The 22,531-nt window shown below is 45.5% G+C and overlaps 1 protein-coding gene across 6 annotated transcripts in view; it reads left to right on the top strand.

Annotated features, from left to right (window-relative positions):
• Positions 1–13,691: 13,691 nt before the first annotated feature.
• Positions 13,692–22,531, top strand: part of ACTN1 (actinin alpha 1) — a 94,561-nt gene continuing 85,721 nt past the window's right edge. For all 6 annotated transcript variants that reach the window (XM_035113608.3, XM_060273879.2, XM_088669874.1 and 3 more), the window contains exon 1: positions 13,692–13,905. In XM_035113608.3, the coding sequence (XP_034969499.1) occupies positions 13,801–13,905 (105 nt within the window). In that variant the 5' untranslated portion in view covers positions 13,692–13,800. The remainder of the gene's footprint in view (positions 13,906–22,531) is intronic.

Below are 22,531 nucleotides of genomic sequence, written 5' to 3'. Positions count from 1 at the left end.
CCCTGAGTCAGACTCCTGACTCTGCTTCATAAGCATTTTAGAGCTGCCTGCTGAACTTCCTTTGTTTTAGCCTAGGGTTATGAAGTGACTTTGTAGATCAGTTACGGTAGGTAAGCTCAGCAGAATCTCTTCCTTGCCTTTGTCTTAAATGCAGAAATACAGCAGACATGGTTAAACCACCCAAAAGACAGAGAGTGAGCAATGTCTGTGGAAAACTGAAGATGGGTAGACAAGTTGTGCGCTGCAATCTTGAATTCAATGGTGCTTATCTATGAGTAAACATATATAGGATTACACTGTAAGTATCATTGTCCTTTCAGTTGATTTTATATAGATAGATAGATAGATAGATAGATAGATAGATAGATAGATAGATAGATAGATATATGAGATATAGATGTAGATATAGATATATAGATTTCATTCAGGTAACTAACCCAAATGTTTCTGAAAGGAAAATTGTTTGTTTTCAAAATTTAGCATTTATTATTCATCTGCGTCCTATACATGTTCATGTGGAGATGGGTTCCCCTAATATTTGTCTCAGCATGCTCTTAAACCAGGACTCATGGTTAAGCTCTCTCCTCACTAAACATGATCTCTGGCAACAAGAAAAACCCCTACACTTAGTTCAGCACAGCGGTAAAAAGGACCAGGGAGGAGCAAAGGGGCGATAAGCTTTGCCTGCAAGTTCTCAGGACCTTGATGTGCCATAGTTTGGTTTACCATGTCATGCAGATCAGATCAGAGAGTCCTACTAAAGTCTGTTGCACAATGATTTCCTTGAGCAAGGGGGTCCAAGTCCAACACTCCACCTTTTGGCCATGATTGGCTCTCATGGCAATTTAAATTAATTAACACATTGAATCCAAATTACTTAATCTCGGGGTGGGAAAGAAAACTCAATGCTCTTTAGCAGTGATGTGGGCTTTTCGGGGGGGGGGGTGTTGAAAATTCGGCTGCTTTGGTTAAACCACCCAAATTTCCTGATGCCCTAGTGATCTAATTTGTCATGCTTATTTTACTTGTTTTTATTAAGCAAAGGTAAGCACTTTGAAACTGCCCTGCCTGCTTAATACTGCACTTGCAGTTGGCATCCATTCATTTTTCCATGGAAAAATAAAGCATTCGGGGAAAACTGGACCTACATCTTTGCTGTATGCAGGCATGTTGAAGATTGTGATTTCCTTTTCAATCAGTCACCACTTGTGCATGGTATGTCAGTGGTGCAGCAGTAAAACTGCTAGAACATTTGCAAAGCTAAGCAAAGTCTGGTATGGTTTCAAATTGAATGGGGATCATGTGTTGAGATTTCTGCTTTGCAGAGTATTGTACTAGATGATCCTTGAGGTCCTTTCCAAGTCTATGCTTCTATATCAGTTAAATGACTGTATCATTATTTCTAATTGTATCATTATTTTTCAATCTTGCATTACTAAAAAAACAACAACACTTGCGCCAGAAAACCAAGATAATTTTTGTACACCCTGTTTTTGGTAAGAGGCAAGAGGCAAGTACAAGGGGATGAATTAAAGGTGAAAGTCTCTCTAGGCCATGTGCTGTTCAGGCCAATTCCTTGAATGGGACTGTTGACTGATTGTGGTGAGCTGACATTGTCAAAGAACAGCCGCATTGTAGGACCAATCCAGACACCGTGGCTTTCCTGGAAGAATCTTTAGAGCTGTGACTCAACTGGCCCAGATATCCAATGGCTCCTATTGTGAAGGAATCACCATTTCCAAGCATTTTAAACAGCTAGACACAGTTGCTGGGAATTATTTCTTCCTCCAGTAAAGTGGTATTATTGCACACTGTTTGCTTTGGGGATGAGAGTTGGGCTATTGTCATGGATATTGGACAGCACAACCCTAAAATCACCCCCCATCTGTGCCATTCTGTACCAACACCATTTTTTTACTTCTATGTATATATGTATACATCATATATAACAACAGTGAACAGTAAAGTGTGGGTCCTTATGAAGCCTAAACAGCACAAGAGAGAGGTATCAGAAGGTTTTAATAAAACCAGGATTGGCAGAAGTACTGCCCCCCCCCCAAAATTTTTAGAGGGATGGCACTAGGGAATTCATCCAAAGCACACCCTCACTAAAGACTGAGCATGTTCAATAGCATGGAATGGAATACTGAAGGAATTTGGATGAAAAGAAGTGGAATGGAATATTTGGGAAAGAGCATGGCTGGCTGGAATTCTGGAATTCCTATTTATCTACTTGCATTTTGACGTGCTTTCGAACTGCTAGGTTGGCAGGAGCTGGGACCAAGCAACGGGAGCTCACCCCATCACAGGGATTTGAACCGCTGACCTTCTGATCAGCAAGCCCTAGGCTCAGTGGTTTAACCACAGCGCCACCTGGGTCCCAGGTAACCACTTACACATGGCCAAAACAGAGTAAATACATCTTCTGAGGGGAAAAGGGAGAAAAGAGGACACATCTTTACAAAACAAATGTGCATATACCGGTATTAATAGATATGTATAGATGCATATACAGTGCTACTTGCTATAATTTAGACAGAACTACAATAAATCTCACCATAGTGGGAAAGACTGTGATCAAGTCTTCTATCTTGTACTGTTGAAGGGCAACCTCGAGGCCTCTGTTCTCCCTTCTCATGGTTATTTCTTTTTAAACCAGACTTGGATCAGACAGCCCTTTAGAAAAAGGACACCGTCAGATAGAGGGCATGTCAGCACCCTAGTTCTAGCATCAATCCATAGGTCTTGGTATCTCTGGATGCCTACTGTAAACCCACCTGATCAGGCATGATCCCTTTCCATTTTGTAGGAGTGGAAAGTTTGCTATTGTTAGCTAGCATGAGTAAAATGTTAACCAATGAAAGAAGTACAGTATTCTTCTTACAAAGGGCCTACAACAAGGAAAGACCCTTTGACTGTCATTAACTTGGTAAATAGATGTCCAGCCATGATTGCAGTTTCTTGACAAACACTAGTACAGTATATGAAGTGTGTTTTGTTCTCAAAGCAGAAGATGTAAGCCGCATTCATTTTGCACCTATGAATGCTGTATCATGATTATTGTTGTTTTATTATTTATACCCCACCCCTCTGGCTGTGTTTTCCCAGCCACTCTGGGTGGCTTCCAATATATATAAAAGCATAATAAAATGTCAAACATTAAAAACTTCCTGATACAGGGCTGCCTTCAGATGTCTTCTAAAAGTTGTGTAGTTCTTTATCTCTTTGACACCTGATAGGAGGGCATTCCACAGGGAGGGTGCCACTGCAGAGAGTACATTGGAGGGAGCCATCACACATGTACAGATGAGTGTACATGCGCCAATGACAGCTTCAAAAACAAGAGTTTGGGGCTGAGAAACAGAAAAGGTCATGCACACCAGGTGGAGACATCCCCACTCACTCTGAACAACGCTGTGCTAATAACGCTGTGCTTGAGACACAGTGGGTAGAAATGACTCTTAACTGTTTTAAGCCTCTCAAGTGAATATATATACCCTTAGGTCTGAGGATTATGTTGCAATTTCTTTCTAGCAGGGACGGGGACCCTGTGGCCCTTCTAGTGCATCGCTGAACTCCCGCTTCCATCAGCCCCGTGGTTCCCAATGTGGGGGGGCACGCCCCACGGGGGGCAATTTTATGTTTTGGGGGGCAATTTGAGAATGAGCTATTAACAGTGAATGGCCTTTTAGGCTTCCTCCAAGTGAATAGGAGTTCACTATTTGAATAATTAAGCCGGAATTAAGATTGCCGGAAGAAATATCAACAACCTCAGATATGCTGATGACACAACCTTCATGGCAGAAAGTGAGGAGGAATTAAAGAACCTTTTAATGAGGTTGAAAAAGGAGAGCACAAAATATGGTCTGAAGCTCAACATCAAATAAACCAAGACCATGGCCACTGGTCCCATCACCTCCTGGCAAATAGAAGGGGAAGAAATGGAGGCAGTGAGAGAGTTTACTTTCTTGGGTTCCGTGATCACTGCAGATGGTGACAGCAGTCACGAAATTAAAAGACGCCTGCTTCTTGGGAGAAAAGCAATGACAAACCTAGGCAGCATCTTAAAAAACAGACATCACCTTGCCGACAAAGGTCCGCATAGTTAAAGCTATGGTTTTCCCAATACTGTAGTGATGTATGGAAGTGAGAGTTGGACCATAAAGAAGGCTGATCGCCGAAGAATTGATGCTTTTGAATTATGGTGCTGGAGGAGACTCTTGAGAGTCCCATGGACTGCAAGAAGATCAAACCTATCCATTCTTAAGGAAATCAGCCCTGAGTGCTCACTGGAAGGACAGATCCTGAATACTTTGGCCACCTCATGAGAAGAGAAGACTCCCTGGAAAAGACCCTGATGCTGGGAAAGATTGAGGGCACAAGAAGGGGACGACAGAGGACAAGATGGTTGGACAGTGTTCTCGAAGCTACGAACATGAGTTTGACCAAACTGCGGGAGGCAGTGGAAGACAGAAGTGCCTGGCGTGCTCTGGTCCATGGGGTCATGAAGAATTGGTCAGGACTAAACGACTAAACAACAACAATTTGAATAATAATAATTATACTTGGGGAGGGGGGCTCAGGATTTTAGAGATGCTTAGGTAGGAGCCAGGTGGCGCTGTGGTTAAACCACTGAGCCTAGGGCTTGCTGATCAGAAGGTTGGCGGTTCGAATCCCTGTGACGGGGTGAGCTCCCGTTGCTTGGTCCCAGGTCCTGCCAACCTAGCAGTTCGAAAGCACGTCAAAGTACAAGTAGATAAATAGGAACCGCTACAGCGGGAAGGTAAACGGTGTTTCCATGTGCTGCTCTGGTTTGCCAGAAGTGGCTTTGTCATGCTGTCCACATGACCTGGAAGCTATACGCCGGCTCCCTCGGCCAATAATGCGAGATGAGCGCGCAACCCCAGAGTCGGTCACGACTGGACCTAATGGTCAGGGGTCCCTTTACCTTTACCTAGGTGGGGCATGGCCAACAAAATGTTGGGAACCAGCCTGAGCCAGCAAAGCCAATGGTTAGTGATGAAGGGAGTTGGAGTCCAGCAAATCATCTGGAGGGCAGCACCTCGACGACCCCCTACAGGTTAAGCCTGACCATGATGATGACAAACTTAGTTGGTCTCTAAGGTGCTGCTGGAAGGAATTTTTTTATCATGGTGACAATGTTCTGCTCCCCTCTGCAGGGCGGGCGATGTCTGGTTGTGCTTACTCAGCGGGGGATGAAAGAAACGTTATTCCACACGCTCACCAGGCGCTCGCTCTCCTTTGGTTTTCCTACATTCCCTGCTGACAGAGACAGCGCTCCCATTCAACCCCACACCTGAGGCAGTCGCCCGAGGCGGGAAAGTCGGCAGCCGCGCAAGGAGGGCGGGAGGTGGGAGCGCGCCTGGCTGCCGCCTCCTCCTTTCGCGACTCTGCGTTCCGGGAACAGCCGCTTCTCTCCCAGGGTCAGGGCTTCGCCGGCGCGCTGAACAAACGCGCGCCCAGCCGCAGGCTAGCTAGGGGCTTTCCAATGGGGGCCAGACTTTTTCGCCGCCTTCTAAGGTAAGGCCGGCTGCTCCCCGCGCAGGACTCCTGCCCAGACAGCTCACCAACAGAGCCAGCGGAGGGAAAGGTGGGGAAGGCCGCCTGCCTTTATATGGGCATGCTCGCACGCTTGGGCCGACGTGGGAAAGTGACGTCACGGAGCTGGAAAAGATGCCCCGAGGCTTCCTGTGGAAGTAGTGTGGCCGCCGGAGGGGAGACCTTCCCGCCCGCCCAACTGGCCGCCTTCACAGGTCACAGTTCCCCGGGCTTGCCGTGGGCAGATGCACCTGAGGGAGGGGGGGGGGGGTAGCAAATCGACTCCTCCCAGGATCCCCGCCCCTCGCATCTCACTCAACCCCTGGGTTGTTGTTTTTAGCGCCTAGAGCAGGTCGGTGCGCGCGCTGCTCTCCTCTAGGCGCCTGAGTCAGACAGACGCGTCGCGAAGTCCGGGGAGTTTTAAGGGGGCAAAATAAAAGTCTAGCCAAAATATAAAAAGCAGAAGGAGCGGGAAGGCCGGCAAGCCCCACTGAGTTCTCTTGAAAGAACTTGGCAGCCAGGCTGAGGAGCGACTCGAGTGTTTACTTCTGGTAGTGTGGCTGCGGTTTTAATAAAATCGTCAGGGTTAAGGGGGTTGCCAAGAGCTTTGCTTGGTACAGCCAAGGCGGTCTATACCAGTGTTTCCCAAATTTGGGTCTCCAGCTGTTTTCGGACTACAGTTCCCATCATTCCTGCCCCACTGGTCTTGCTAGCTAGGGATGATCGCCATTCTCAGTAGGCATCTGTTGCACTCTTCAGTGTCTTTGCCTCGCTAGGATGTCCCCTTAAAGTTTGGTGATGCCTCCTTTGCCTGGATGGAGGACCCAAAGGCTGCATGTGTGGAAACTAGCCTATTGAACACCCACTTTTCCCTCTGGCCTTGCTCATACTAATATGTGGCCCCTGGGAGTTGTGGGCTGGGGAGAGGGTACAGCCTGGAGACAGAGATGCTTGGAGGGCCACATTTGGCCCTGGGCCTGAGGATCTCTACCTGGTTGCAAAAAAATGCAACTTGGAAATGCCAGGGATTGACTTTGGGGCCTTCTGCATGCAAAACAGATGCTCTCTGGTGAGCTATAGTCCTCCTCTAATTACTGGGAGTGGGTCCACAGACCACATTGCTCTCTCGGACCCTTACATTGGGCATTCTGCTGGCCCAGCCCCTGGGTGTACTTGCCTGGCTTCCCTTGTGCAGACAGCCCACAGCAATGCATACCGGTAGATGTCAGGGCCAACTGCATTCCTGATTCACATGTGAATGGGGCTTTTGTCTGTGTCTCTATTAACATGCAGAGTGTTTTGCAGTCCTTATCTAGTCTTCACTACCCACATGCCTGCTGAATTACTGGTATTTCAATTTTGCAGAAGGGAAACTAAGGTTGAAAGAGAACCAGCCAGAGCTGGTGTATTGTACTAAAAAGATGAGGTGTGAACAGGGAAATACACTGACCTGTTCTGATAACCATAGGTAAGCAAGTCACATGCAAATGGGGGGGGGCTGCCTGCTTTTCCTCAGATTGCCATTATATTGCATATGGGATTTGAAACAATCATAAGGATTTATTTAGAAAACCATTGTAAGGATTAGTAAAAATAATTTCTATTAAAAGCTTATTAAAAATATTATTAAATATTATTAATATTAAAAATACTTTAAAAATGAGTATTATTACTCATTGAAAGTGAATACGTTCATAGCAGAGTTGGGGATCTAAATTCAGTTTTCTTAAGTCTCTGCTGGCTCCTGAGCTCAAATGTTCAAATACAGGAGAAAATTGCTTGTTTCCTCAAATATCGAAAACACACTTTTCAGAAAGCATTATTTTTTTAATAGTTATTTTGCCTTGAGCTTTTGTGGAACGCTGAGGGTAATTTACACTATTTTAAACACCTTTCGGAATTGGCTCGTGATGTTTGTTATTAACTCCTCTCCAAACTCAACACATCATTGAGAGTAATAAGGAACAGTTCCCACATGTAATAAGTTTTTGTCAGTTTCCTTCAAGCTTGAAATGATGAAGTGCCTTGGTAGCATTTGCTACTTAGTTTTTACAGGTGGTTTGAATATATGGTTTGTTTTCAAAATAAGTCCTTGAAATCTGATAGAAATTATCAATTTGAGATATAGTATGTTACTTTTTACTTGATATCTTACACTACTGCCACTAATGCAGAAATATAGTTGCTGCAAATACACCTGATAGTGGTGGAGAACCCACAAGAACCAATACCATCTCTAGGGAAATCAAGAGAACAGATATTCCCATTACTTTACCAGCCTACAGCTTTCTATGTGCAGCAGCTGCAATTTACTTCCTCTTTTTTTTCCCCTCCCAGAAGAGAGAAATTCCCCATCAGTAATAGTCGATGTCATTCTATGCAATTGGAATCATCTGGTAGCCAGAGAGCAAAAGAACTGGCCACTCTAGGAAACAGGCTGCAGATACAGAATTTCAGGCCCTGGGCCACTTGATACAATATGTAGCCATTTCGATCTTATCAGGATAAATGGCCTCAGCCTGCAGTTGCTTGATCTCTGCTGCCTTTCTGTAACAATTGAGGGTGACTGAAACCCCGTGAGCACAGCTGAATGCAAAATTCCTGAGGCTGTTTCAACAGAAGAAATACCATGTTTTTCATCTCAAAGTTTAAAAACAAGACAGTCTGTCTTCTCTACAGTATGTATTGCCTTACAGGAGTTGATATGTGTGTGTTTTTGTATCTAACAAGCACTTCCTTCGTGAAATGTTCCTTTTTTATATGCAATTTAGCCTGGTTCCCCCATCTTCCCTAGTACCTAATCCAGAACGAATTATCACTTTTGTCAACTAGTACAAACTCCAAGCAACTACTGTACTACGCTCCTCACGCATGCCTGTGGTTGCGTTGTGCTACTTCAATACATGGAGAAGAAAGTATTGCATAGGAAGGTAACAATGAGGTAGAACTGCACAAAATCCTAAACTGGGCCTGCTGTTTATGTGACCTCAGGGTGCTTATATAGCTTTTCTAGTGTTTACTTTATAACAATAGTAATCTTGTGAGTAGCAGAACTATTTAAAGCCCCCAAAGATACTAGTGGAAACTAATGAAGACTTCGTCAGGTGAGATAATATCTGCGGTGTACAAATTAATTTGGGGCAGGGCGGGGGGGGGGGCTACTCTTGTTGGATTGTTTCCAGTCATATGCCTCTTTTGTCAGCTGCCAGTGGCCATCTACCTGCTGCCCGAACATCCTTCTTGGTTACATGTACATCTAGCAGCTGCTGATGCAGAGTTACTGGGACTTGATTCATCATTTAAACAATTTATGGTAGTGAAATATGAAGCTAAGACCACAAAGTGGAGGTTGCCACTCAACATCAAGAGCAGGGCACACCATGTAACATTCAGGAAAATTACTCTGTTCCTGAGATGGATGCATCATAAAACACTAAAATATACTGTCCAACACTTTAATGGATTTTGTATAATTTTTGGTAGCAGATGCATATAATCACCACTTTCAGAATTTTCATGCTGGCCATATGACCCAGAAAAGCTGTCTGCAGACAAAACCTGGCTCCCTCGGCCTGAAAGCCCCTATGAAACCAAACCCCATAGTTGACTTCAACTGGACTTAATTGTCCAGGGGTCTTTTACCTTACCTAACCTTACCTAGTTAGGGAACCTGCATCCATAAGCCATTATAATTCAGTTTTACTTAATTTTCCATTATGAGTAGTGCAATTAGTCTAAGCTCCTGCTCTCAGGCACACTTACCAAAATCAAATTTAATTGAAATAAGCGCCAGCTCATATTCATGTACTGTACAAAGATGCTTGTATTTCATAATACATGAATTATCCACATTCACTCGTAGTTTTCCCAACGGCCTTAGGAAATAAATGCTTGGGATCACTATTGACGCAGTTTTAAAATACATACCATGTGCAGAGAAGTATGAACCTATCCGTATGAATTTATAACATGGAGCTCCTGGGGCTCCACTTGCTTCTAGATCAGGGCCAGAGAACCACAGTGGGGAGTGCGCTGTTGTGCTCAGGTCCTTTTTTGTGGGTTTCCCATAGGCATGGGTGTTCCACTACATTAGGGGGTACCCAAACTAAGGCCCAGGGGCCGGATGCGGCCCAATCGCCTTCTAAATCCAACCCACGGACGGTCCAGGAATCAGCATGTTTTTACATGAGTAGAATGTGTCCTTTTATTTAAAATGCATCTCTGGGTTATTTGTGGGGCCTACCTGGTGTTTTTACATGAGTAGAATGTGTCCTTTTATTTAAAATGCATCTCTGGGTTATTTGTGGGGCATAGGAATTCATATTTCCACACACACACAAGGTCTGAGGGACAGTGGACCGGCCCCCTGCAGAAAAAGTTTGCTGACCCCTGCACTAGGATTTTGCACCAGGTGGGCTTTTGGCCTGATCCAGCAAGGCTCTACTCTTCATATGTCAGTGGCTTTATCCTTTTTGCCTAAGCTACCATAATATACCAGTATAGGATAGTGGAGAAAAGAATAGAACTGCTGCAGGGGGCAGGAGAATTGCGTACAGAGCGATTCAAGATACATATGTTCCACAAAGGCAACAAATAGCCAGGGCAGAAAGAACAATGTGCTACTGCTGCTTTCAGGCTCATTGTTAAGCTTCACTGTAGCACTTTGTTAAGCTCCTTGCAGCAAGTTCTAACAAGACGGTTGTGCCGAGGGACTAAATTCCCTGTTTATGGAACATAAATCTGTCCTCCCCTTCGGTGCCCAAGGTAAGGGTGGGAAGTTAAGAAGCAGTGTTTCCAGACGATCAGTGTGGAAAACTCATCGCAGAGTCTCAAGCATAAACCCCAGCTTTGCACCCACTCCTTTTTCTCTCTCATTGTAGCTCCCGCTTGACTAGGAGCACCAAGGCCGCCATCTTATTTTGGTTTTCACCTCAAGCAGTTGCGACCCCAGGAATGTCTACTGTCCTGCACTGCCAAATCTAGTTTAAAGGAATGCAGAGTTCTCTTGCAGAATTATGCACTCCCCCAGTGGTGTTGCCAGAGGGAAGCAGCCTGCAACCCAAGACAAAATAGGAGGCAAGGAAACTTCCTACTCTGTGCTATACAGTAGTACAGTACCTTGGGTTACAGACGCTTCAGGTTACAGACTCCCCTAACCCAGAAATAGTACCTCGGGTTAAGAACTTTGCTTCAGGATCGTGCGGCGGCAGTGGGAGGCCCCATCAGCTAAAGTGGTACCTCAGGTTAAGAACAGTTTCAGGTTAAGAACAGACCTCCAGAATGAATTAAGTTATTAACCTGAGGTACCACTGTACATGCAGCTGCTACATTGGAAGGGAGGGGACACAAAAACACACGGCGGGTGGTTTACTGGGGTCACACAGCTTCCAGGTTCTGGTGAGATCTTGTGAGATCTCACAGACACCTCTGCATGGTTTTGCTGAAATATTAGCACATAGAGATAGGTGAGCCAGCTGTATAGTGCAGCTGGATCACTTCCTGGAAATGTAGTTTCAATTTATGTCTTATTATGCCAATTGTTCCCATTTGATCATTCTGGAAGGCAGTGGCGGAGAGCCTCATATCTATGCTTCACCTCCTAGCCCCTTTTTGCCCCTCATTGTATCTCTATCCAGTATACAATTAGTTTTTAAAAAAATAAAATAAAACATGGATTTTCCTTTACGGAATTTGTTACTTGCAATAATTGATAATAAGCATAGGTAAAGGTAAAGGGACCCCTGACCATTAGGTCCAGTCGTGACCGACTCTGGGGTTGTGCGCTCATCTCGCGTTATTGGCCGAGGGAGCCGGCGTATAGCTTCCAGGTCATGTGGCCAGCATGACAAAGCCGCTTCTGGCAAACCAGAGCAGCACATGGAAATGCCGTTTACCTTCCCGCTGTAGCGGTTCCTATTTATCTACTTGCATTTTGATGTGCTTTTGAACTGCTAGGTTGGCAGGAGCTGGGACCAAGCAACAGGAGCTCACCCCGTCACAGGGATTCGAACCGCCGACCTTCTGGTCAGCAAGCCCTAGGCTCAGTGGTTTAACCACAGCGCCACCTAATAAGCCATAGCATTGCATAAAATCAAAATATGACTAGGCATGGGTGGTGTAGAAAGTGACACTCCACCCCCTCTTCTTCTTGTTGTTGTTGTTTAGTCGTTTAGTCGTGTCCGACTCTTTGTGACCCCATGGACCATAGCACGCCAGGCACTCCTGTCTTCTACTGCCTCCCGCAGTTTGGTCAAACTCATGTTCGTAGCTTCGAGAACACTGTCCAACCATCTCGTCCTCTGTCATCCCCTTCTCCTAGTGCCCTCAATCTTTCCCAACATCAGGGTCTTTCCCAAGGATTCTTCTCTTCTCATGAGGTGGCCAAAGTATTGGAGCCTCAGCTTCAGGATCTGTCTTTCCAGTGAGCACTCAGGGCTGATTTCCTTCAGAATGGATAGGTTTGATCTTCTTGCAGTCCATGGGGCTCTCAAGAGTCTCCTCCAGCACCAAAATTCAAAGACAACAGGCCACCCCCTCATAGACTAGAACTAACTTGGGGTCACTCAGTGCAGGTAGTTAGCAGTGGATTCAAGAGAGCTCAAGGAAGTACATACGAAATTGGCTGCCACACCATGTCATGTAGATGGCTTTTTAAAAGGAACTAGACAAATTCATGCCGGATAGGTCTTTCTACTGCCACAAGGCATGAGAATGAGTAAGAACCTTCAGGGTTGGGTGCAACAGATCTCACAGATCCAGATGCTTGGGAACACACCACGAAGGAGGCCTCTAGTAACCCTCCTCATGCCTTGTTTGTGAGCTCCCATAGTCATCTAAATTGGTTCCAGGGCATGGATATGTGCCTATGGGCACATAATTCCCAACTTCAAAAGTTACTGCAGCTTCCATCACCTGGAGTTGTAGTTGGGTGCATGGGCATAGCCAGGATTTTTTTGGGGGGGGGCAGGACTTTTGTTAAGGGAGGGACAGAACCGATATGATTGGTCAGTTAAGTATTTCTATTGTTTTGCTTGATATAGGGGGGCAGTCCCCCCCCCAGCTATTCCCATGGTGGTGGGGGTGGAGAGGAGCTGAGAGTCCTGGCAATATCTGCATGGCTGTAAATTCCTCATCCCTGGCCTAGTCTTGATCCAACAATATTTAAAGTGCCTTGCCTTTTGGATTGAAAATTCTCACAAAGTATTTCTCACAAACCCTTTTAATATTTTGCTATCCTAAAATAAAAGTATTATGAAAAGGATGAAATGCCCTTCAGAAATTCTGTCCTTGCAGAGATCGCAGTTTTAGTGGGTAAGCATTTAGTAAATTCAAATGTTCTGTGCAAAGTGTTGCTACTAGATTCAGTTCAAATTTGGCAATCTACTGAATATACTGGGTTCCTTCCCCTCAAAAAATAAAATAAATCACAAGCCTTTATTTTTATTTTTTAAAGAACTATAGGTGTGAAGTGTTTGTAGGCAACCAGACGCAAATCTCTTCATCAAATGCCCACCTTTTGAGAGGGTGGGGAGAGAGCACTTAAAAACAAAGGTGGGAACAAACCCCACTTCATTTCAGCTTTGTTTTCCCCAGTGTCTTCTGCTGCGGGAGCTTCTCATAGACACCGAACTTCTCGTAACGGTGACTAACTCTATGCTCCACGTAAGAGAAAGGAGGCGCTGAATCCTACCGAGTCCCCTCACATTCTTTGCATTGCTTTGCAACACATGACCACGGGCACCAGTAGGTTAAAACTGCATATTTGTCCTCTCAGCAGCTTCTGGGACTAGAACTGTAAAATCTCCCCCTAACTCAAGGGAGACGTCACCACGCCGCTCCCACGGAGCAGATGAAATTCAGACGTCACATGTCCAGAGGGAAGGAAACTGGAGCCGGGAGGGGGAGAGGAAAGCGCTCTTAAATCGACCTATAAGAGCTGCTGGAAGTTGCGATTGACACCGGAGAGACTCAATCGGGGTTAGGGTGGCCCTCGAAAATGAACTTTGGGCAACTCCGCTGAACCAATAAGGTCAATCGGGAGGCAGGGCCGCTTTGTGTGTCCCCCTCCCTCTTTCGGTGTGTGCGAAGATTAGGTTGCGATCTGGCAGGGGGAGCTGCCTTATTCTCTCGGCTCTCGCTGCAAGTGGAGCTGCGCCTTCAGCAGCAGCAGGGAGCTGTCGAGCCCAGGAGCCCCGACGAGGCGAAGAAGCACCGAAGGACCCCCGGCAGCCTCTCGCAGGAATGGATCATTATGACTCTCAGCAAACCAACGACTACATGCACCCCGAGGACGACTGGGACAGGGATCTACTTTTGGATCCGGCTTGGGAAAAGCAACAGAGGAAGGTAAACCTGGATCTCGCCTCCCTCCGGCGGTGGGCGGTGGGGAGGGGAGCAGAAGCCCGACCAGTCTAGATGAGACCGAGGCGGCGGCGGCGGCATCTGGGAGCGTGGAGGGAGCGTGTGGGATCGGCATCCCGTGGGGCGCTGCCGAGGAGATTCGTGGGCGCCGCCAACCCGCACATGTTGCTGTGCAGCCGCGGTTTCAATTTCCACCCTGATTTTTGCCCACGCTGGGTAGATCCGGAGCAGCGGCTGAGCCCAGGATACCAGGCGCTTCTGCTGCACACGTCTCCTGCCCCTTCGTTGCCTTCTCCTCGGGAACCTCGTGGAATAATTTCAGCGCCGTTCCATTCCTCTCCGTCTTCTAGTGTCAGGGCGGGCGGCGGGGATGGTGGTGGGCGCGCGCAACGCTCAGCCCAGCGCGGCTAAGGATTTGTCTCCAAGGGAGATCTCCCCTCTTCACTCACACGCGCTTGCTCGCATCCTCCTCCGCCGTCCCCACCGCCGCCAATCTGACACGGAAATAATGTCTTGTGTGGACGGTGGCGTCTCGCTCACAGGGCGCAATAATTAGAGAGGGCCGGCTCATAATAACCAAGAACTCCCTTTAAAACACACGCACAGTGGGACAGGGATTAAAGTTGTTCCATAGGTTTGGCTAGGGATCTATTTCGTTCGGAATAGACCAGCTTTGCGAGATCACGGTTTGTCTGTATGTAGCCTTTTTTTCTAAAATAAAAAGCTTTTTAAAAAAACCCACCGTCAGAGGAAAGCATGAGGTTGCTAGCGAAAGGCAGCGGAGGTGACGTGCAAAAGGGGGAGGTGGGTTGGGGTGAGGGGGAGACGCTGCTGAAATAAGGCGATCGGCCGCGGAAAGTGTGGCGGAAGGTAAAGGGACGGAGCAGTTTGCGTTGCTCAGTGCCTCGGCGCCGAAGTTGCCTTCCTTCCTCCACCTCCTCCTCCTCCTCCTCCAGCAACAGATGTTTTCCTTGCCTGCGGGCGGGAGACAGGCTGGCTCTGCTGGCCTCTCCGGCGTTTCGCAACGCCACCGACCAAAGCCACCTTCCCGGAGGGGCTCTTCGAGCAGGGAAGTGGCTGTGCAGTTTGCGTGCCTTGTTCCTCTCGCCGCCTTGCTAGGTGGAAGCGGGGCTCCCTCTCCTTTGCCCCGAGGGGAGGGAGGCGCGCAGGTAGCGCGTGTGCCCTGCCACACAGTGTCATTATGAACGGCAACACTTCCTCTCCCGAAGCAGTTACCCGCCAAGGAAAGTTGCTTTAAAGGAGGGGTTCCCCCCCCCTTCCAGCCGCCAGAAATCTAAAGGCGTCTTTGGGAAGGTCGAGCAACCCGGGGGAAATCCAGATCTCTTTGGCCAGCGGCCTCGTGCCGGCGGCCTGCAATTCTTTCTTGTAGGGCGAGAATCCGGAGCGGGGAAGTGGGGGTCCAGGTTGTCTTAAATGGGGGGCTATGTCAGGCCGATGGGCTGGGTTGGTTGGTGTTCGTGAACCCCATGCGCGCAGAGCCACGCTCTCCCTCGCTCTCTGCCCTTCACTAACGGGATGGTCGTGGCTCACTTCAAGTTTTGAATGGTGCGGTTTAGGGCTGGGCTTGTGCAAAACTCATGTCCAAAAATGGTAACATTCATCCCATTTTTAAATTTAGGGAGGCGGGGAGGGAGGTTAGGAGGCGTTCTAGCTTCTTCATTCTCTCTCTCTGCCCCCCCCCCAAATAACCAAAGGCATCCTGTATTAGCTCACTCTGGAATCCTAAGCCCTTAAACATTTCCCTTTAGTCATTTGTCAGACGGCAAAGCCCGATGAAGAGGAGGGGAAGGATTTGGCAAAGTTGCCTCCTAGCTATGTGACACACAGAAGAGGTCAGCAGAGGGAATGGCTTCTGTGTGTTTGGCTGGAGCTTTGTATTTATTTTGCCACATTAAAAAGGACTTTGATGGAAGTCTGGTGGGTAAAAGAAGGACCTTACAAGCAAATTTTTAAAAACAACAAGTGACTCCCCTCCCAAGGAGCTCTGAATAAAGGTGGGAATGTATCAGTCCGAAGGATTGACTAATTGGAGAATACCCTGTTGTCGTTCCCCTTGCCTAGTTTATGAAAAGATGTATAGATACTTTAAGATGATGTGCCTTCAATGGAGGCTAAGTTAATTAAATAAGTCCTGTCAGTGGTATGCATCCTGGCTTGACAAGGCTTTGTAGAGAAAATAAGGACAAGAGAAACAAACCCGGAAAACAAGGGTGCTCATTGAATAACAGGGTGCAGGGCGGATGACCTTGGCATGACAACAGAAAGGAGAGGAATGGTAATTTAATTCTCAGTCCATGCGGTGGGAATGTTAAATCGCTGGCCCATGGGATGTAGCAGAAGTTGCTACTGAGAGATTTAAATTACCACAGAAGAGTTATGGGCAGATGATTCTTCATTCTCGCCTTTTTTTCTTAGGACAACATGATGTTTTGATTAGTAAACTTCATGCAGCAAAGGGAGAAATTCTGTGTGTAGTAGAACAAAGGGATTTGTCCCTCATTTCTCATAGACAAATTATTTTGTCTCTCTTTTTTTGCAGTTAATGTCTACACGCCAAGCAGAATTTACATGAAATAACATATAAAGACAGTAAACAAAGTTTTTAAATCCTTCATAAAAATCAAGTATCGTTAAATACTGTTGAAACTGGGTAGTTTCTAGTGTATGCATCTTAACATTACAAGTGGAAGAACTTTAAAAGGCTTTGTAGTATTAGTAGTTAATTCCGAAGTGCTGGGGGGGCACTGATCAGACCCCTGTTATTCTAACCTTTTAACCATGGGGAAGATCCAAGCAGAGCTGGATCAGTCACTCTTAATGAGGAGATCGGCTCAGATTGTGAAAAGTCTGCTGTAAGGCAGGAGACAGGAACCTGTGGCTCCTCAGATATTGTTGGGACTCCCTTTCACCAGTCCCAGCTGGCATGTCCTGTGGCTAAGGATGATGGGGATTTTAGTCCAGAAATATAGTCCTCAAGGCATCGTGAGCTTTGTAGGACTCCAGTCCTAAAGGCACTTGTTAGTGAATTAAGTTGAACTCTGGGACTTACTTTTGAACAGAAATGCATAGGATCACACTGTTAGGTTTTATAGTTTAAAAACCAGCAGTACCCTGAACTTTATCAAGGAGCCAACTGGAAACTAATGCAACTTGTGCAATCTTGCAGATGCATGGGTCATATGGGCATTCCTTGCAGGCCATCCTGATTTTGGGGTGTGAGGAAGATGTCTGTCAAATCAGTCCTTATTTTAAATGAGCCTAGACTTTGATTATTTTGTATTCCAAATATTTTCCAATTTCTCTGGAAAACTAACGTTAGGAAGTTCTAGATGACCCTCATGGGTCCCTTCCAACTCTACAAATCTGTGAGTCTGTGAATATTCAGGGTGTGTAACAACATTTCCTTATAGTATCCCTATGTCACTCTTCCCTTGTATAGGAGCTATCTAGTGAATCTGCAGGTAAGCTGGGATTTGGATCAAAGTCTCATTATCAATCCTATGGACCAAAGCAGCACTTGGAGTAGTAGATCTGCAACATCACTTGGCATTTCTCAGTAAGCTAAGCATGAGGAACCTTCTGCCCTCCATATTGCTGAATTCTGACACCCATCAGCTCCAGCCAGAATGGTTAATGGTGGTGGATGATGGGAGTTGTAGTCCAATAACATATGGAGGGCTGCAGGTTAGCCTCATGTTTCTGAAACTGCAGGACATAAGATACTGGAGGGGAAAGGAATAATTCTGCATGTGCTTTTGGGAACGACAGACGATGAGCAGTGGGGGAAGAATAGTCTCAGCAAGCTGGAGAGGGTAGGAAAGGAGAAGTATGGGGAATTAATGATTTAGGGAGGGACCCAAGGGCGATATATCAGTGGTTGGTGGTTCATAAAGTTTGAAAAGCAAAAGAAATATGTTTGGAGTTTGGCTGTGCTGTGGCTTGCAGTTTGGTACTTTCATGTAGGAAGTGTGACAAAGCAAGTACGTATGTTTCTCATAGACTAGAAAGTGTGGCTTCTGGTAAGGAGGCTGGGCTCATAACCACAGGGGGAAAAATGGGCTAAAGTCACCAGTGCCTGTGACAGCACATCTGTTTTCACACCGAAACTTCCATGTAGATTGGACCCTGAATTTTAATGTGTCTCCCCTTGGTGGTATTTCAGCATGCACATGAGATTTTCTCACCTTCCATTGAGTCTCTGCTGTCTATGGAGATATACAGAGAGAAGCTACCTGAGCATTTAGATAGATAGGTAGATAGATAGATAGATAGATAGATGATAGATAGATAAGCCTTGACCCAGGCAGAGGGGAATTGTGAACAGGATTAATATCTGGTGTGTAGGAAGGACCATAGCTCAGTGCTTTGCTTGCAGAAGATCCTGGGTTCAATTTGGGGCATCTCCAGGTAGAGCTCACCTTTCTAAAACCTTTTCAGTTAGTGTAGAGACTACAGAGATAGATGTGCTGTTCTGTTAATCTGTTCAGTATTAGGCAGTTTCCTATGTTTTGCCTTCTCTCAAAAGCCAGCCTTGGGACCTTACAAACCTGAAAAGGACCCTGCAGCTCTTCTGCTCATGTGTGGTGTTGGCATAAGTGTTTGTGTCTTGCAGGCAGGTTTTCTATTTTAAAACTTTCAAAAAGCTCATCATAGCAGCCATCATTTAAAAGAAAGAGGTTAGGTTATGTTTCTTGAATCTACAAATCACTTCCCACAAGAAGTCCCAATGCAATTTCCAAGAATAAAATATGATAATAAAAATGCATAAACATATTAAAATATGATAAACATACATCTACATTAAATACATTTCCATATAGGCTTTGCACTTTCCACATGAGGTTTGAATTACGGGATTAGTGTGCTTTTTTCCTTTTAATACAATTTTTTTGAAGTTCCTGTTGAATTGCTTGAATAGAACTTCCAACCTTGACCTTTCATTCCCCAGTAAAAATAACTTTCTAAAGTAGCCCTGGAACAGCTTTTATAGGCTAACCACTGTTTCGTATTGATACTCAATGAAATTTGGAACTCATACAATTGCAGCATGTTGCAGGCAGGTTAGAGTTTTCTGTTGTAAAGTTGGCAGAATCGAACATTTCCTGAAATCTCACACAACTACAGTAACTGCTAATTTTGCAACCAGTGAGATTCTTCTGGTTTCATAACCAAAGGAAGTCAGGTTGCTACATGGCCCTTGTTTGAAGAACTTGCTCACAATGCCCAGTGTTTCCAAACATGGCATCTTGGTGAACAATAGTATATGGCCTTCATAAGTTGGCTTTAAAATGTGCTTTGTAATCTTTGCAAAGGTAAACAGCAAGCCTGACTCAGAAAATAATGCACTCAGACACCCTATCAACCCCAAGCTGTTCTTTGCACTGACTAAACCTATTTTCTCATTAGGATCAAGATGTGTTCTTAGGATCTTGTGTTCTTTTATATTTAAGATTGTTACAGTAAACTAGTCCTAAAAAGGAAGGCAACTCACCAGGTTAAAGTAGCTAAGTCTGTGTTCTCACAAGTCCTCTGGGTGTCAAATTATACAAGAATACATTGCCCACAAGGCTGTTACATTCACTTATGGGTTGACAAGAAGAATGTTTTTACTTAGTTAGCCCAGGTTGGAAAGCAAACCAGTTAAAAAGAATAATAACCCAACCTTGACTTTAAAGAAGAAGCCACTAAGAGCACATGGGAAGTTTAAGCAATCTGAAACCTAATTTGCAAAGGAATAGGGTGTGTGAGAGAGAGAGAGAGAGGGAGGGAGGGAGGGAGAGACAGAATAGCTAGGTGAATAATTACTGTAGTAGGAAAGTTATGCTTAGAGGTCTCACAAACAGCTCTGCAGGAGTCACACATTATACAGAATGTTTTAATGCATGGTGCCCTAGCTGTCACCTCACAAATGCTATTTGCACTGTGTTGTGAATTCCCAGAAGGATCTCAACAAAAGAGGCAAATTGTTCCAGAGTAAAGGTAGCTGCTTGTGTTACAGATGTGGGAGGTTTTCCTGAGTTGGTAGATACGGACAAGCAGTGTCTCTTGTGTTACTAATTCGTATACCCCAGATATGTGCCCTGTGGAACTGTTTTCTCGAGTTTTACGTTTCACGGGGTGTGCCGGAGTCTGCTGAGTATGTTACTAATTCACACAAGAAATTGGGCGCAATTGAAAGCCGATTTTGAAAGCCATCCAACTTTCACAAACTGCTTTCCATTAGGCTTGGAGGAGGGTAAGGAGGGAGGGTGACGGCTGTGCCTTAAATCAAACAAAGGCTGGCTGTAAACCTTGATTTGCCACATGCACTATTCTGGGTTGTAGTAGCTGTTCTGTTAATGCAAGCTGGCTGGGTTGTAGAAGACGATACATGAAAAGCACCTGTGCCTCTGGTAGAATGTTCTTTTCTGGGTGTGTATTGAGGCTTCAGGCAGCAATGAAGGCAGGCAGAAAGGACAGGTGAAGCATAGCTGTCAAGTTTTCCCTTTTCTCGCAAGGAAGCCTATTCAGCATAAGGGAATTTCCCTTAAAAAAGGGAGAACTTGACAGCTATGAGGTGAAGGGACTGTTGGATTAGTGAGGACCAATGACCCATACCTGCACGCCAGTGGCAGCTTGCGCCTGCAAAGGGTGGGGATGGCCCAAGTCCCACCCACCCTGCCAAGCTACTTGGACCACACTTCCAAAACTCCTCCCCTCTGCTCCACCCCATGCAAGACTGTCCTTCTATCCAAGAAAATTGGCTCCGAACAGTATACCTTCAGATACTAGCTCTTGGAGACAAAATAATGCGATTTCTTTCTTGCCTTGCTTTAGAAATGCAGGGGACTGTTTCTGCTATCATGCCCTCAGCATGGAAGCTTCTTGGAGGCATTTGTCTGGCCACTGTTAGGAATATAACCATAGCTGCCAAGTTTTCCCTTTTCTCGCAAGGAAGCCTATTCAGCATAAGAGAATTTCCCTTTAAAAAAGGGAGAACTTGGTAGCTATGATATAACACTGGAATAGATGGAGATAATTTATTTGTCCAGTGCCACAAATGTGAGTTCTGGGTCTGAACACCAAGGTCCCAACTACCACTCAACTACCTTGCTGCCATGTTCTAAATTTCTCCCTGCTTGGTTCCAACTCTGCTAGAGATGCCTGAATCAGTCTCTTTCTGCTCTGTCCCCTTTTGCATGTGTTTACCCACAAGTCTCTTCCAATAATCAGAATTTTATTTCCCCCCCCACAAAAATGTATTTAAATATGCACTCATACTTATTTTCTCTCTTTAAAAAAAATGTGTTTGTAAGCTATTCTCTCTTCTCTTGAAGTATGCATTCTAAAAATTATTTTGATAATGCTTTTTGAGCTGATAACTGTGATGGTACATCTTGGAAGTCCAAAATCTGGTGGGTAATGAAGTTCTAATCTATACATTACGTGCCTCCAGCATCTCTATCCCGTTTTTCTCAGTAGCCATTGGCTCACCTCTGTTGGAAACAGAAAGCTGGACTAAACAGGCCTTGGTTTGTCTGGTCAAGTATTTTCTGCCTTGTTCGTGCACAATGCTAAGTCATGGTTTATTACACCATCACTTGGTGTTATGCGTGAACCCTGCAAAGCGGTTTAACTATGATTTGACTGCAAAAAACCCACCATGATATGAAACCCTGCTCTGTTGTTGGCTTATAAACCTTCATTTGTTTAAGCCAGGCATCCCCAAACTTCGGCCCTCCAGATGTTTTGGACTACAATTCCCATCATCCCTGACCACTGGTCCTGTTAGCTAAGGATCATGGGAGTTGTAGGCCAAAACATCTGGAGGGCCGCAGTTTGGGGATGCCTGGTTTAAGCTATGACTTGGAATTTACATGTGAACCAGCACCTTTCCTTAACCATGGTTTGTTTGACCCCCATCCCAGATGTTCATCCCAGTAAAAAGGCTTGAGACAACAGCAGTTGGGAAAGAATCAGAACATGTGAAGAACAAGCTGTGGTTTGTTCTATAGTTCAATCCCTATCTTTAACCCCCAAATCGTTTACCCTTCTCAAAGGGTAAACGTCCTGTGACAGTAGCTTTCAGTATCCAAATTATTGTCCTACCATTAGCCTCTTGCAAGAGAGAGTCACACACTATAGTAACCCCAACCATCACCTGACTCTATTTATTTCCCTTTTGAGTGCCTTGATTACAGGGCTGGCATGGTATTTATTGGGGTGGTTTATTGAGGGGAGGATGGAGTGAAGAAAGGACGATTCTCCTGCCCCCCCTCTCTTTCACACACACACACACACACACACACAGAGAGAGGGGGAAGAATCAAATTAGAACTAATTTGTTTTTCACAGTATAGAAAAATGGTTTATTTAGAGTAGAAAGCATTAACATTTCCTTCACAAACTTTCTGTTATTACAACTGTTTGGTTATACGAAACATGTGATTAAAGCAGGGAATTCAGATAATCATAGAATCATAAGAGTTGGAAGAGACTACAAGGGCCATCCAGTCCAACCCCCTGCCAAGCAGGAAACACCATCAAAGCATTCTTGACATATGCCTGTCAGGCCTCTGCTTAAAGACCTACAAAGAAGAAGACTCCACCA

This window comes from Zootoca vivipara, chromosome 1 (assembly GCF_965207765.1).
Source record: "Zootoca vivipara chromosome 1, rZooViv2.hap1.1, whole genome shotgun sequence".
In the NCBI taxonomy this organism is placed as follows: domain Eukaryota; kingdom Metazoa; phylum Chordata; class Lepidosauria; order Squamata; family Lacertidae; genus Zootoca; species Zootoca vivipara.
This window is presented reverse-complemented; position numbering and strand designations above follow the sequence as displayed.